The sequence below is a fragment of the Macaca mulatta genome, chromosome 3, assembly GCF_049350105.2.
Source record: "Macaca mulatta isolate MMU2019108-1 chromosome 3, T2T-MMU8v2.0, whole genome shotgun sequence".
Lineage (NCBI taxonomy): Eukaryota > Metazoa > Chordata > Mammalia > Primates > Cercopithecidae > Macaca > Macaca mulatta.
The window spans coordinates 183,060,434-183,073,558 of record NC_133408.1 but is presented as its reverse complement, the minus strand read 5'-3'; the positions used below and the strand labels follow the sequence as shown (position 1 = coordinate 183,073,558).

Here is a 13,125-nt window from a genome sequence, read left to right as displayed (position 1 = left end):
CTAGTCCACTATAGGCAACACTGACCTTTTCTTAATTTGACCCAGAGGGTTTTTCACCTCACCAAACTCCTAAAATCCCACCCATCTTGATGTTACTACCAACCACCGCAAGATCCAGGCCTGACTTTCCTTTGGAAAGTGATTATATACCTTTGTCTTCCTTCCTCGAAAACTTTCATACCCTCGGTTTCTTGCTCTCTAATCCTCCCAACTAGAAGAAATAAATCCACTTTTTGGCTTCCCACTGGGATTTACATGTGTGAGGATGGATTCTTGAGTTAGCCATTTAGAGCTAGGATGCCAGACAAATGAAGGGTGGGTGGGAAGATATTTGGGGCCAAGGAAAACATTTTAGTTTCATGAAATCCTGCCATGATTTTGCCTACACTTAAATTAGTTCTGGGTGTTGAAAGCAACCTGGCCCTCCTACCACCTGGAAATTAGGTTGCAGTGTAAACCGCTTCTATGAAGTGAAAAGGCTGTTGCCATCTGTGCATCTATATCCAACGACCTTACATAGGCAAACAACCACATCAACTGTTCTCACCTGCCAGGGAAAATGGTATCATAGCAAAGGGACTGTGAATCCATTGTATAATTAACATTGTATATGAACAGAATCAAAATATTTATTCAAAATAAAAATATCTCACCTGTATAGGTATTATGTGCTATACTTCAAATGCTCGTGGAACGAATTGTGATCAATGAAATACTAATCTTTTTTTCCTTCTTTCCAACTTTTATTTTGGGTTCAAGGGGTACATGTGCAAGTTGATCACCTGGGTAAATTGCACGTTGCTGGGGTTTGGTGTACAGATAACTTTGTCACCAAAGCAATTAGCATAATGCCTGATAGACAGTTTTTCAGTCCTCACCCTCCTCCCTCCCTCCACCCTCAAGTAGGTCCCAGTGTCTACTGTACCCTCATTTGTGTCCATGTATACTCAGTGTTTAGCTCCCATTTATAAGAGAAGATGTGGTATTTGGTTTTCTGTTTCTGTCTTAATTTGCTTAGGATAATGACTTCCAGCTCCATCTGAGTTGCTGTAAAGGACAGGACCTCACTGTTTTTTATGGCTGCATAGTCTTCCATGGTGTATATGTACCACATTTTCTTTATCCAGTCCACCATTGTTGGGCATCTGGGTTGCTTCTATGCCTTTGATATTGAAACACAAATCTTTAAAAGTAACATTGAATCTATACTTGCTTTCTGCCAATATGTGTTTCTTTCAAGTGGTGGATACTAAATGTGCAATTACTGTGAGGAAGGGGTTACTAGAATTGTTGCCATTACAAGTCTACAAACTTGTAGAAACTTGATAGATATGTGCTCAATAAGGGTCTAGAGGAGGCAAAACTGAGCAGCTTCAGACCCTGGAGGTTCCAACTTTGAATTAACCCAACTTATAATTCAGATGGAAGAAGAAAATTCCAAAGATGGGGAGATGGAAAAAAGGTCTGAAGAACCAGATCCTGCTGTCAGTTCTGCCATTTCTTTGACCAACTCATTCTTCCTCTCAACCATGTTTCCCTTTCCCACTAAAGCAGGCCAGGAACACTGCTTGCTGCAGTTTCAGAATCAGAAATTTTCCTTCTGAGCTCTCATACACTCCATAGGAAAACACCTTATTGAAATTAACCACATTTTAAAATTTCTCTCAGTACAGGGAACCCCTTGAGGTCAGACTCCACATTTCTTTCATCTTTAACAGCCACTGCTGAGTGGAGTGTTTGGTTCATGATGGGTGATCAGTGAATCTTTATTTAATTGAATTACTATGAGGGTAAAAACCAAATGGAAAATATATGTAAAAGTGGTTCGTAAAGTATGAAAAGTATACAAAAGTAAGATATTGTTAGTAGAATTATTCTTAATTTACTCATCCTTCTTTCATTTACTCTACAAATACTTACTTTTCTAGGTAGCAAGCGGAGAATAAACAGAGGAAAAAAACATCAATTCATTCAACAGCAATTGCAAACACCAGAGTCATTGCTCTGTTATGTAATTAAAGAACTAGCAAAATTTTGGTCCAGAAACTGAAACTAGGAATGTAAAAAGACCCTCCGACTTGGCTGAGGGGTATCTCAGCAAGAAAGAAAGACACTTTCAGAAAGCCAGAGAAAGGGGTGCCTTGTTTAGGAAGGAGTTAACTTGGGGTAAGAGGAGGTCACAAGGAGACCCAATGGGCTGGCAAGCAAGCTACATCTCCCAAGCTCCAAATGAGCCTACCTCATTCATTTCCACATAGTGGATTTTTTAAATGCTCGACATTTGTGATAAATTAGTAGTTTTATTGTTTTCAAGTAAGTGTAGCTATGAATAAACTCCTGATTGTAGTTTATATATCACAAATTGGGAAATAGAGTTTGGTAAATTAAGTGTATTTACAGAAACAATGTGTCAGAACAACTTAAACTGGGGATACTTTAGAAAATTCTGCGTAGGAGAAAGCTAAGGGAACACCATGATCCTGAGGTCAAAGTAACTGGAAGATATTTTAAATTTCCAGCTATAGTTGGAGGAGGGAGGACAGTGGAGCTGATGTTTGACTCCAAAGGCAGCATGGGACATAATAGACTTTCAAGAATTTTATACCCACATGTATGTGAATGTAATATAATGTTCATATTTTATGTAATGTACAATATAATATATATGTGTGTAAAATAGGATATATAATGACTGAATAAATGAATTGACTAAGTTTATTACAATCCCTTGCCTTTAGGCAAATGAATATTTCTAACCATACAGGAGCAAAGTTTATTTTATCTTTCTAAAACTCTGAGTGTTTCCTCTCTGGAAACCACATAATTCCTCATTAGTGGAGATTTATCTTGTTTTAATTTCCCTCTGTTTCATCTTTCTCTGATGCAAAGATACCTGATGAATTGCACTCTCACAGTGTCCACCTTATAGTCAATGTGCTACTCAGGTGTCATCTCATCAGGAAGCCGTCATTCAGCCCCTGCCTGGTCTCAGTGTTGCTCTCCTGTATGCTCATAAAACCTTCTGTGAATCCACTGTTGCACTTTCCCCACTGTGCTGGAAACAGCTATTTATCACTCTTTCCTTCCTTAGGCCAAGAGCTTTGTCAGGCGAAGAACCATTTATGCCTTTTTTACCTTCTTACCCTCTACCTGTTACAGTGCCTGACATACACAGCCTACTCAATATTGATGAAATGAATGAATGGATGAATAATCATACAAGGACCCAGCCCTCCCCACAACACTCACACACACATTAAAAAACAATCGGTTTGTTTTTGGTAAGTTTTGCTTCTTCCCTTGATCCCATGTAGCCCAAGCACTTATGGTGCATACATTCAGCAATGGTGCATACTGGGATAGAGAAGCACGCCCCGAACATGCACACACATGCACACATATGTACACACATACACATCCATGCACACGTACTGGGACTGGATACTACCTCTTGATCAGAGAGCACTTCTTGGCTACTCTTCCTTAAATGCAAAGCACATGCACTTCCCTTTACTGAAAGCTCTGGGCTACTCTCAGAGTTCTTACGGCTGCCAGGGGATGTAGGGAACACTTCCATGGTGGCCCATAAAAGCTTTGGGCCAGACAGTGCAGCACTGAGGGCTCACTGTAGTTATTGCTCAGAGGAAAAAAACTAAAGAAACTCAACAGTGGTCTTCCCACTCACTGGAGGTCTCCCTCCCCACAGAACTGCTCGATGGAGGCAGGCCAGGTCCCTCCGGGCCCCAGGCTCATCATTGTGCCTTGCAAAGGCCTTTCAGCCTCTGCATCTGCCCCTGTAGCACTGTTTTAACTGTCTCATTGCGGAAGGTAAGGATTAAGGGATTGAGGAAGGGGGTGAGAACTGAAGTCACCAAGGCCACGACCTTCCTGACTTGCACAGAGTGAGCTTTGCCAGGCCTGACATACAGAAAGATAGTACTACTGTAGCCAATGAAGACCAGTGTGAGGTGAGACCCGCGGGTGGAGAAAGTCTTCCGGCGGCTGCTGGCAGAGGGGATCCGCAGCACGGTGGTCACTATGTAGCCATAGGAGATGAGGGTCACCAGGAAGGAGCTGAGGACAAAGGCCAAGGCCATCAGAAAGTCCCAGAATTCCAATAGGTGAGTGTCAGAGCAGGACAACTGCAGGAGAGGTGCACTGTCACAGAAGAAGTGGTTAATGACGTTGCCATGGCAGTAATCAAGATGAGCTCGGGAGAGGACAGTAGGTACCATGGCTAGGAAAGGAGCTGACCAGGCAGCCCCAGCCAGCTGGACACACACAGCCCGGCTCATCAGAGTGCCATAGCGCAGTGGGTGGCAGATGGCCACAAAGCGGTCAAGGGCCACGTCTGTCAGGATGAGGAAGGAGGTGGAACCCAGGGAAAAGTAGAAGTAGAACTGGACCATGCAGCCAGTGAAGGTAATGACTTTGTGGGGGACCAGCAGGTCTGAGAGCATCCTGGGCACTGCAGTCATGGTTACCAAGATCTCCAGCAGGGAAAAATTGGCCAGGAAGAAGTACATGGGTGTATGTAGGTGGGTGTCAGCTATGACCATAACTATAATGATGGTGTTTCCCATGAAGGCGAGAAGATAAAGCATGAGGAAGGGGCCATACAGAAGAGCCTGCAGCTCACCGAAGGAGGAGAAGCCCGAGAGGACAAATTCGGAGGGCTGGCTCAAATTTGCCATGATCCACAGGCTAGGGCCCTGCATGCAAAGGAAACAAAAGACAGATGGAGAGGCAGGAACAGAGAGATAGAGACAGAGAACCACTGACCTTGAAACAGAAGAAACAGGGACAGAGACAGAGAATAGAGAGAGCAAGGCAAGTAGCCAGCGGGTGATAAACAGATGAGCAGAAAGAAAAAGCAATAAAGATAACAATGGAATAGGAGAGTCATAGAGAAACAGAGTGAGGGTATCAGCGAAGCGAAAGACATAGAAAGCCATTATTAAGAAGAGAGAAGGCTGGGGATGGTGGCTCATGCCTGTAATCTCAGCACTTTGGGAGGCTGAGGTGGGAGGATCACTTGAGGTCAGGAGTTCAAGACCAGCCTGGCCAACATGGTGAAACCCTGTCTCTACTAAAAATACAAAAATAAGCCAGGTGCAGGTGCCTGTAATCTCAGCTACCTGCAAAGCTGAGGCACAAGAATTGCTTGAACCTGGGAGGTGGAAGTTGCATTGAGCCGAAGTCGTGCCACTGCACTCCACCCTGCGTGACAGAGCAAGACTCCATCTCAAAAAAGAAAAAAAAAAAAAAAAGAACAAAGAAAAACAGAGGAGTGGATTAAGGAAGACCACATGGCAACAGACATTGACATTTAGGGAGAAAACAAGAAGAAAACAACAGAGGAACAGAGAAAGAACAGAAAAAAATTCAAATAAGAGAGAGGGAGAAATAGAGAAATACAGAAAAGGGAGGAACACAGAAAAAAAGAGAGGAGGGAGAGAAAGCATTAGTGCATGTGACCCAGAAGCCCCCGAACGCAGGCTGATCCGTCTGTGTCACACCCAGAGGTTGCGCCCCAAGACCCCGTTTAAAGGCTCCCTGCGAACCTTTCTGAGCTGCCTCTCTGAGGAGCCTCACTTGTGCACATTTCTCCGGCTGTGATCATGAAATTGGTGAAAGTCAGAGTTTTGAGTCCAGAAATTAGTGTATTTTAGAGTGGGCCTCTGCTTTGTGTTTGCAAAGATGGAGAGCAGAAAAGGTGCAGGAGGTCAGGGAGCGAGGCCTGGAAATCCAAGTAACTGCTCTCCCGGGACACACACAGTCATCAGGTTTCCCAAGGGCGTCAGCGGTCTACCCAAGGGCGCTGCTTTGCTGTCTCCACTGCACTTCCCCTCCCCTCGTGGTGCAAAGCGTAAGCTATGGAGTTGGCCTGCCTGTGTTTGAATTCTGGCTCTAGACTTGCTTGTCACGGGCCATAAATCTGCTCTTCTTCGTTACTTACTCTATCTGAACCCGTTTTCTCAGCTATAAAATAAAGGTATTACTGGTACTTAGCCTCTATGGTGATTATAAAATTAAATAAGTAATTTAACTTAGTGCAGTGACTGGCACATACTAGCCAACAAATCATTGTTGTTATTGTTATCACTGTTCTTATTGTTACGACTGTCAATAGAACTCACATTTTTTTGGCCCATCGTCTCTCTACACTTCTCGTTGCCAGCATGTGCGTGTGTGTGAAGATCTTTACAGCTTTACACTGTTTCTTGGAATTTCAATTCACCAAAAGGGTACTTTAAAACATTTCAAACACAAGCAAACATAAGTATTTACAACACAAACTGTCAGGAGTGGAAGGAGTGAAGCTGTGTATAGATCTACTCTGGCCCTTTCTCTAGCCCCATAAAAGCTTCATCTGGGGCTGTGTCCTGGCCATCCAGCAATGACATTCTAATTTTCAAAAGCCTTGCACCCGGCCAAGCGTGGTAGCTCACACTTGTAATCCCAGCACTTTGGGAGGCTGAGGCGAGTGGATCACGAGGTCAGGAGTTCAAGACCAGCCTGGCCAACACAGTGAAACCCCATCTCTACTAAAAATACAAAAATTAGCTGGGCATGGTGGTGGGCACCTGTAATCCCAGCTACTTGGGAGGCTGAGGTAGGAGAAGCACTTGAACCTGGGATGTGGGGTTGCAGTGAGCTGAGATCGTGCCAATGCACTCCAGCCTGGATGACAAAGCTAGACTCCATCTCGAAAACAATAAATAAATAAATAAATAAATAAATAAATAAAAATAAATAAAAAGCCTTGCACTCATGCCACTGACAAACCTTAACGGTAGGTCTAAAATCTACCCCAGCACTGACTAAATTCAAACCCAGTCCTTATGTCTGTATTTCATGAGATCCTGACTGACATACAGACTTCCCCCACTCACCTTAGCCTCTAAGCCTGGTGGTGTCTTCTTCATAAGCTGCTCTCATTTAGGCATTCATAGCTGTTGACACCTGCCTAGTGGCTTCGCTCTGTAATGTGCGCGACATCAGAGATGCAGTCTCTCCCTCGGGTTGTGTCTTGCGGCTGGGAAGGTGGACAGGGGCATTGTGCACAGCTGGGAAGAGGTGGCACTGCTGGGTGAGCTAAAACACTGCCAGTCCTTATGCTGATTTTCTAATTCAGCACCTACCCTGTGTCACTACAAAGCCAGGGGCGGCAGTATTGATGTGGGGCTGGGAGATGGGAAAGAAGACCCTCAGGAGACCAGAGGGAAAAGGTGCTGATTCTGTCCCTTTTCTCTCAAGGATGAGTGTTTTCAGCTCTTTCTCTCGTTCACATCTCCAAGTCCTTCGTGTCTTGATGATGTTTACAGCTGAGCTTACTGGATGGGAAACTTAGACTCCAGCAGTGTTTTCTCTGGGAGTGACAGGAAGCCAAGGAGCCCTCTGGGGACTTCTGAGGCACTGACGTTGCTCCTTAGAATAATGAGATGTCCTCTGTTTTGAGGAAAAAGATCTGAATAAAGAAATGGATAAAGACCTAGATACACCCAAGCAGCCGATGGCTTAGGATCAGCACCTCGGCAATGCCTGTCTCCTGGCCCTTGCCCTCCTCCTAGGACCGTGGAAAAAAGATGAGATCATGGAACAAACACAAAGGAATTTTCCCAGCTGGACTAAAATTATGACAGCTTGGGCACCTAGCCAGAGTTTCCATTTGCAGACAAAATCTCCAAGTGGATCCAGGATTCAGGGATCTAGGGAGGCAGGGAATGGAGGCCCTGGACCATAGCAGCCTCTTGCTAAATTCTCCAAATAAAGTATCATCTGGAGAAGTCTGGGAATCAAACAGTGAGATTAACAGGCAGATCTCTGCCTCCAGAGGCAGGGCCCTTGCTGGACACATCTTGGAATCTGGCTCCTGTGAGAAGATACACGCCCTGGGCACAAAGGAAAAGGGAATATGGTGAGGCCACTCCGAGCTTCCAGCTCCCTAGTAAACTCCTAGTCACAGTCTTTCATCTCAGAGACATTTAAACCTTATTCATTATACCCTGTGCAACCCCACCCACACTGAGACAGAAATAATGACTCAAAGATTTCAAGGAAAAGCTGTACAATGAAGATAGTGCAGGGGGGCCCTGAGTTTAAGAATAACTAGGGCTGGAGGGGTTGGCCAGGCAATCTTTCTGTAGGACTTGAGCCTGGAACTGAGATTTGGACCTGACCCATTGAAAGCAAAGAAGAGGCTGGGCATGGTGGCTTATGCCTGTAATCCCAGCACTTTGAGAGGCCAAGGTGTGTGGATCACTCGAGGTCAGGAGTTTGAGACCAGCCTGGCTAACATGGTGAAACCCCGTCTCTACTAAAAATACAGAAAATTAGCCGGGTGTGGTGGTGGACACCTGTAATCCCAGCTACCCAGGAGGCTGAGGCAGGAGAATTGCTTGAGCCCAAGAGGCAGAGGTTGCAGTGAGTTGATACTGTGCCACTGTGCTCCAGCCTGGGTAGCAAAGCAAGACTTTGTCTCAAAACAAAAACAAAAAGAAAGAAAGTAAAGAAGAATGCAGGTCAAAAGGCTAGAAATGGAGGAGGAAGAAGAAAGGAGCCAGTTGCTAGCAGGGAGCTCAGGTAGGCAGACAGGTGCTGGTCAGAGCAGGGCTGGAGGCAGGGGCTCGGGAATTGAAAGACAGGAGGATAGGTCGGGGCTACATGAGCCTTCGTGACTATTCATTTTCTATTGCTTCTGTAGCCAATTACCACAAATTTTGTAGCTTAAACAACACAGATGTATTACCTGACAAATTCTACAGGTCAGTAACTTGACACAGGCCTCAATGAGCTAAAATCAAGGCGTCATCAGGGCTGCCTTCCTTTCTGGAGTCTCCTTGCTTTTCCAGCTCCTAGAAGCTGCCCACATTCCTTGGCTAATGGTTCCCTCATCCATCTTCAAAGCCAGCCACATGTGTCTCTCAGAACCGTCTTCTATCATCACTTAGCCCTCTGACTGAACTCAAAGGAAAAGTTTCTCCACTTTTACAAATCCCTAAGATTAGATTCAGCCCACATGGGTCACCCCTAAGATTAGATTCAGCCCACCTGGATTGCCCAGGCTAATCCCCTCATCTCAAGGTCTTCAACCCAATCACACCTGCAAAGTCCCTTTTCCTATGTAAAGCAACATTTTCACAAATTCCAAGGATTAGGGCTTGGACATCTTTGAGGGGACATTCCTCTGCCTATCGCAATGACTACGTGCAGCTTTGGTGCCTGGTGAACCACTTATCTGACCAGATCCATTCATCTTTACACAATTGTGTTCATTCCTTAATAAATACGTAGCATCAACTCTGTTAAATGATCATAACATAGAGCAGCCTCCATAATCTAGGAGTATAACCCTAAATATGTCTTTATTTCCTTTAGGATTAAAGGCACATGGATTAATTCTTATTTCCTTTCTAGCCTTCCCAAAGAGAAAGAGCTAGGATTGAAACAGTGAGGGGAACTACTCCAGTGCCACTAAATTCTGTCCCCTGGGCTTCCCAGGCTTTGAAGAATGGCCCCATTTCCTTTTGGTTAACTTCTTCTTTCACTTGATGAGATTAATGGGAAATGCAGTCATTTACATGGCTGAGTTGATGAAGTTTTCAGTCTCCCAGGGATTTCTTCCTTAGTCAACTCTTCATCTTTTCACAGTCTGTTAATGGGCATTTTCATTGTTATTGCTTCTTTGATCCAGATTGATTCCTACTCCAGTATCCCCTCAGCCTCTGGCTGAAAAATAATCCTTCTCCACTCATGCCTCCCGTTTCACCTGTGTGGTGATTGACTATGACAGCTGCTTGTTTCTCTATGTGAAACCCAAGCAAATGCGGGCAGCAGAATAAAACAAGATAGTTTTCCTGTTTATTTTCATGTTGACCCCCTTTCTGAACCTTCTTACAGGTCAGATTTACTGACCTTAATCAGTTTTAGGTGGGCCACTCCTTGTGGATTCTAAGGTAATCTGGAAAACACTAACAAATATCTAAGCTAAAGCATCTTTATTTTCATCATCAAACCACATGTAATTGTCACACTCAGGCCCTTGGAAGTGGGCAAAACACACAAACATAAAAACCAGCCTGCCTATCAGTTACTGATGATCTGAGCTATTCTTGTTTCAGTTGTTTCGTAATAAAATTATTGTTTTGTTTTTGAAAATCTAAAGAAGAAAATGCCTAAAGTCGGGGAAGAGCTTGAGAAAGGAGCTGTATATGTTCCTGGGGGAGTTAGACTGCACCATAATCATCTCTGAATGTGCATTTCCAGAAGAGGAAGAGAGGCCAGGGACTACAATAAAAATGCCAGCACCTCTGCTCAGATCTGCCCTATTACTTCCTGGGATATGTTGACATTTTGACTTGCATTATTAGACTCAATCTCATAAGGCTGTGCCTGGCCATTAGGTGAGACACAGATTACTCCTTGGTGTACTCTTTTTCTTGGCTGTGCCATATCGAAACTTGGCCCATTGCTACTACAAAGCGTCTCTCTTTTTCTCTACATTTTGGCATAAAGCCAACTTGGAGTGGCTCGAGGACAATATGTTTAGAAAGGGGTGGATGGAAAGCTTAAACATGTTTGGTGGTAAGGACAGAAGAAAATTTGTGATCACATTTTTGGCAACTATTTAACTCATCTCGTTTTGTTCGTGGTAAAGGAAGGAGATAAGGAAGGATTGAATGGCTCACTCTAAGTGCCTGAGTTTTTTGTTTGTTTGTTTGTTTGTTTGTTTTTTAAATATGCTACAGGAATCCTTTGTTTTCATGATGTGGTCTGCCTCCCAAAGCCAGATCTCCTCTGACTGGCGGCTTTTCTGCCCCAATCTCCAGCTGTCTTCTATGACATCTCTGCAGATTTTCACTGCTGGCAGAGTTGAGAGTGGGAGTTTCCTCCCCCAATTCTGACTCACTAACAAATCAGGGGATGGGGTAGCTCTCTATTAATGCACAGGAATATGTAACTGCTAGATTTTCAGACAGATTGGAGGAAGAAATTGTCTCACATGATAATACCTGTAGGCTGGAATCAGGCAGAAAATAGTTTTCTTGAGAATTGATGTGGGTCACCTGGAGAACTGAGGAGTCCAGCAAGGGGGTGCTTGCCTGGTGGTGGTTGGAGATAGGGGCTGAATTAGGACCACTAAGTACAGTTGTGTGGCTTGTAGACTGCACAAAGATGCTGATGGAGAGACTGAAGGGGCACATGGGGGCTGAAGGAGCTGCATCTGCTTGATGGAAAGGGGCACCTATTTTATGCACAAAGGTACACTGTAGTTGTCAAGCCTTGTTTTTCCCAACTACATCTCAGTGGGGAAACATTCTTCTAACTTACTCAAGGCTCTGGTGTAGAAGGCACTGCCCTGGGCTAGTGAAGAAGAGCTGAGTGTTCACAGGAAGATGCAAGGAAAAACCTTAGCCCTGGGCCCCTCCTGCATACTTTCTTTAGGTTCCTCCAGCCTTTGCTTTGTGTCTCCTGCCATTTTCTCTCTCCCATGTTGACTCTTTATCTTATCATCTTGCTGCCCAGTTTTCTTCTACTTAAACATTACATTTAAGGCCGGGCGCAGTGGCTCACACCTCTAATCCCAGCACTTTGGGAGGCTGAGGTGGGCGGATGACTTGAGGTCAGGAGTTTGTGACCAGCCTGGCCAACACGGTGAAATGCTGTCTCTACTAAAAATGCAAAAATTAGCCAGGTGTGGTGGTGTACTCCTGTACTCCCAGCTACTTGGGAGGTTGAGACAGGAGAATCCCTTGAACCTGGGAGGCGGAGGCTGCAGTGAACTGAGATCACGCCACTGCACTCCAGCCTGGGCGACAGAGTGGGATGCTGTCACACACAAATAAATAAATAAAAATAAACAAAAAAACTTCATAACTCCCTTCCTACCCCACACTGAGCCCTGATTCCCACCATTTTTTTTTTTTTTTTTCTCATGGCTTCCCTGTCCTGACCTCTCACACCCTTGGCTGCCACTCAGCCTCAGGTACCTGTCCTCTCCCACAGGCCACTCAGCCTCGAGTACCTGTCCTCTCCCACAGGGCCTCAGCCCCGCTGTCCCTCTGCCCACCCCGCTCCTCCACTATCCACAAACAAGCCTAAATTTCCTTTCTGTATCTCAAGGGACATAATATTTCAAAATTTCCCTTTAAATGCTGCAGGAATCTTATTTTAAATGTAAATAAGATTGTCAAATATGAGGGTTCATCCATCTCTGTAAGTCTGAGCCTTAAAAAAGGGAGGTAAACAGTTCTAGGTTAAAGGAGTAGAGATGGTTTTCTAGTTATCTATTACTTGTCTATTGCTACCCCCAAAACTTAGTGACTTAAAACAATGGTGATTTTATGATGTCTCAAAATTGTGTGGGTGTGGAATTTGGTCTGGGCTCATCTAGGTGACTCTTTGGTTCCACGTGGCATCATTGGAGGTTTTCAGAGATTTCAAATGTTCAGTGGTCTGGTCTAGAGGACCCAGCATGGCTTCACTCATGTGTGTGATGCCTCAGAGGAGGTGAGCAGGCGCTGGGATGAGCTGGGACTGTTGACTTCATGACCTCACCAGCCTGGGGATCTCATGGAAGTTGGGTTCGTTACATGGTGGCTCAGGACTCCTAGACCGAGCATTCTAGCTGAAGAGGTTGACACTGCATGGCCTTTTATGTCCTAGCCTCAGATGGGACAGAGGTGAGGAAGAAATTCTCTCACATGGTAATACCTGTAGGCTGGAATCAGGCAGAAAATAGAGTTTTCTTGATAATTGATGTGGGTCACCTGGAGAATTGAAGAGTCTAGTAAGAGGGTATTTGCCTGGTGGTGGATGGAGGTAGGGACTGAATTGGGGCCCCTGAGTACAGTTGTGTGGCTTGCAGACTGTGCAAAGGTGGTGATGGAGAGACGGAAGGGGCACATGGAGGCTGAAGGAGCTGTATCTACCTGATGGAAAACGGCGCCCATTTTATGCACAAAGATGATACACTGTACTTGTGCCAAAATGTCTTGCTGTATCCCCCCAACTGACCCCAGATAGTTTGCTTAGATGTCTAAAACAAGTACAAATCATAGGCTTTATTTGATCTACTTGTCACATATGATTGTCACAGATGTCACATATGGTCACTTTTGC

General features: G+C 44.7%; 1 protein-coding gene across 1 annotated transcript; it reads right to left on the bottom strand.

The window, feature by feature from the left end:
* Window positions 1-2,671: 2,671 nt before the first annotated feature.
* On the bottom strand, window positions 2,672-4,945 carry OR6V1 (olfactory receptor family 6 subfamily V member 1). Its single transcript, XM_002808368.4, has one exon. The coding sequence runs from the start codon at window positions 4,716-4,718 to the stop codon at window positions 3,753-3,755; it is 966 nt and encodes a 321-aa protein (XP_002808414.4). The 5' UTR covers window positions 4,719-4,945; the 3' UTR covers window positions 2,672-3,752.
* Between the last annotated feature and the right edge of the window lie 8,180 nt (window positions 4,946-13,125).

Excerpts from the sequence above, each read along its gene's own strand:
- OR6V1 (XM_002808368.4), bottom strand. The coding sequence starts at position 4,718 with ATGCAGGGCCCTAGCCTGTGGATCATGGCAAATTTGAGCCAGCCCTCC.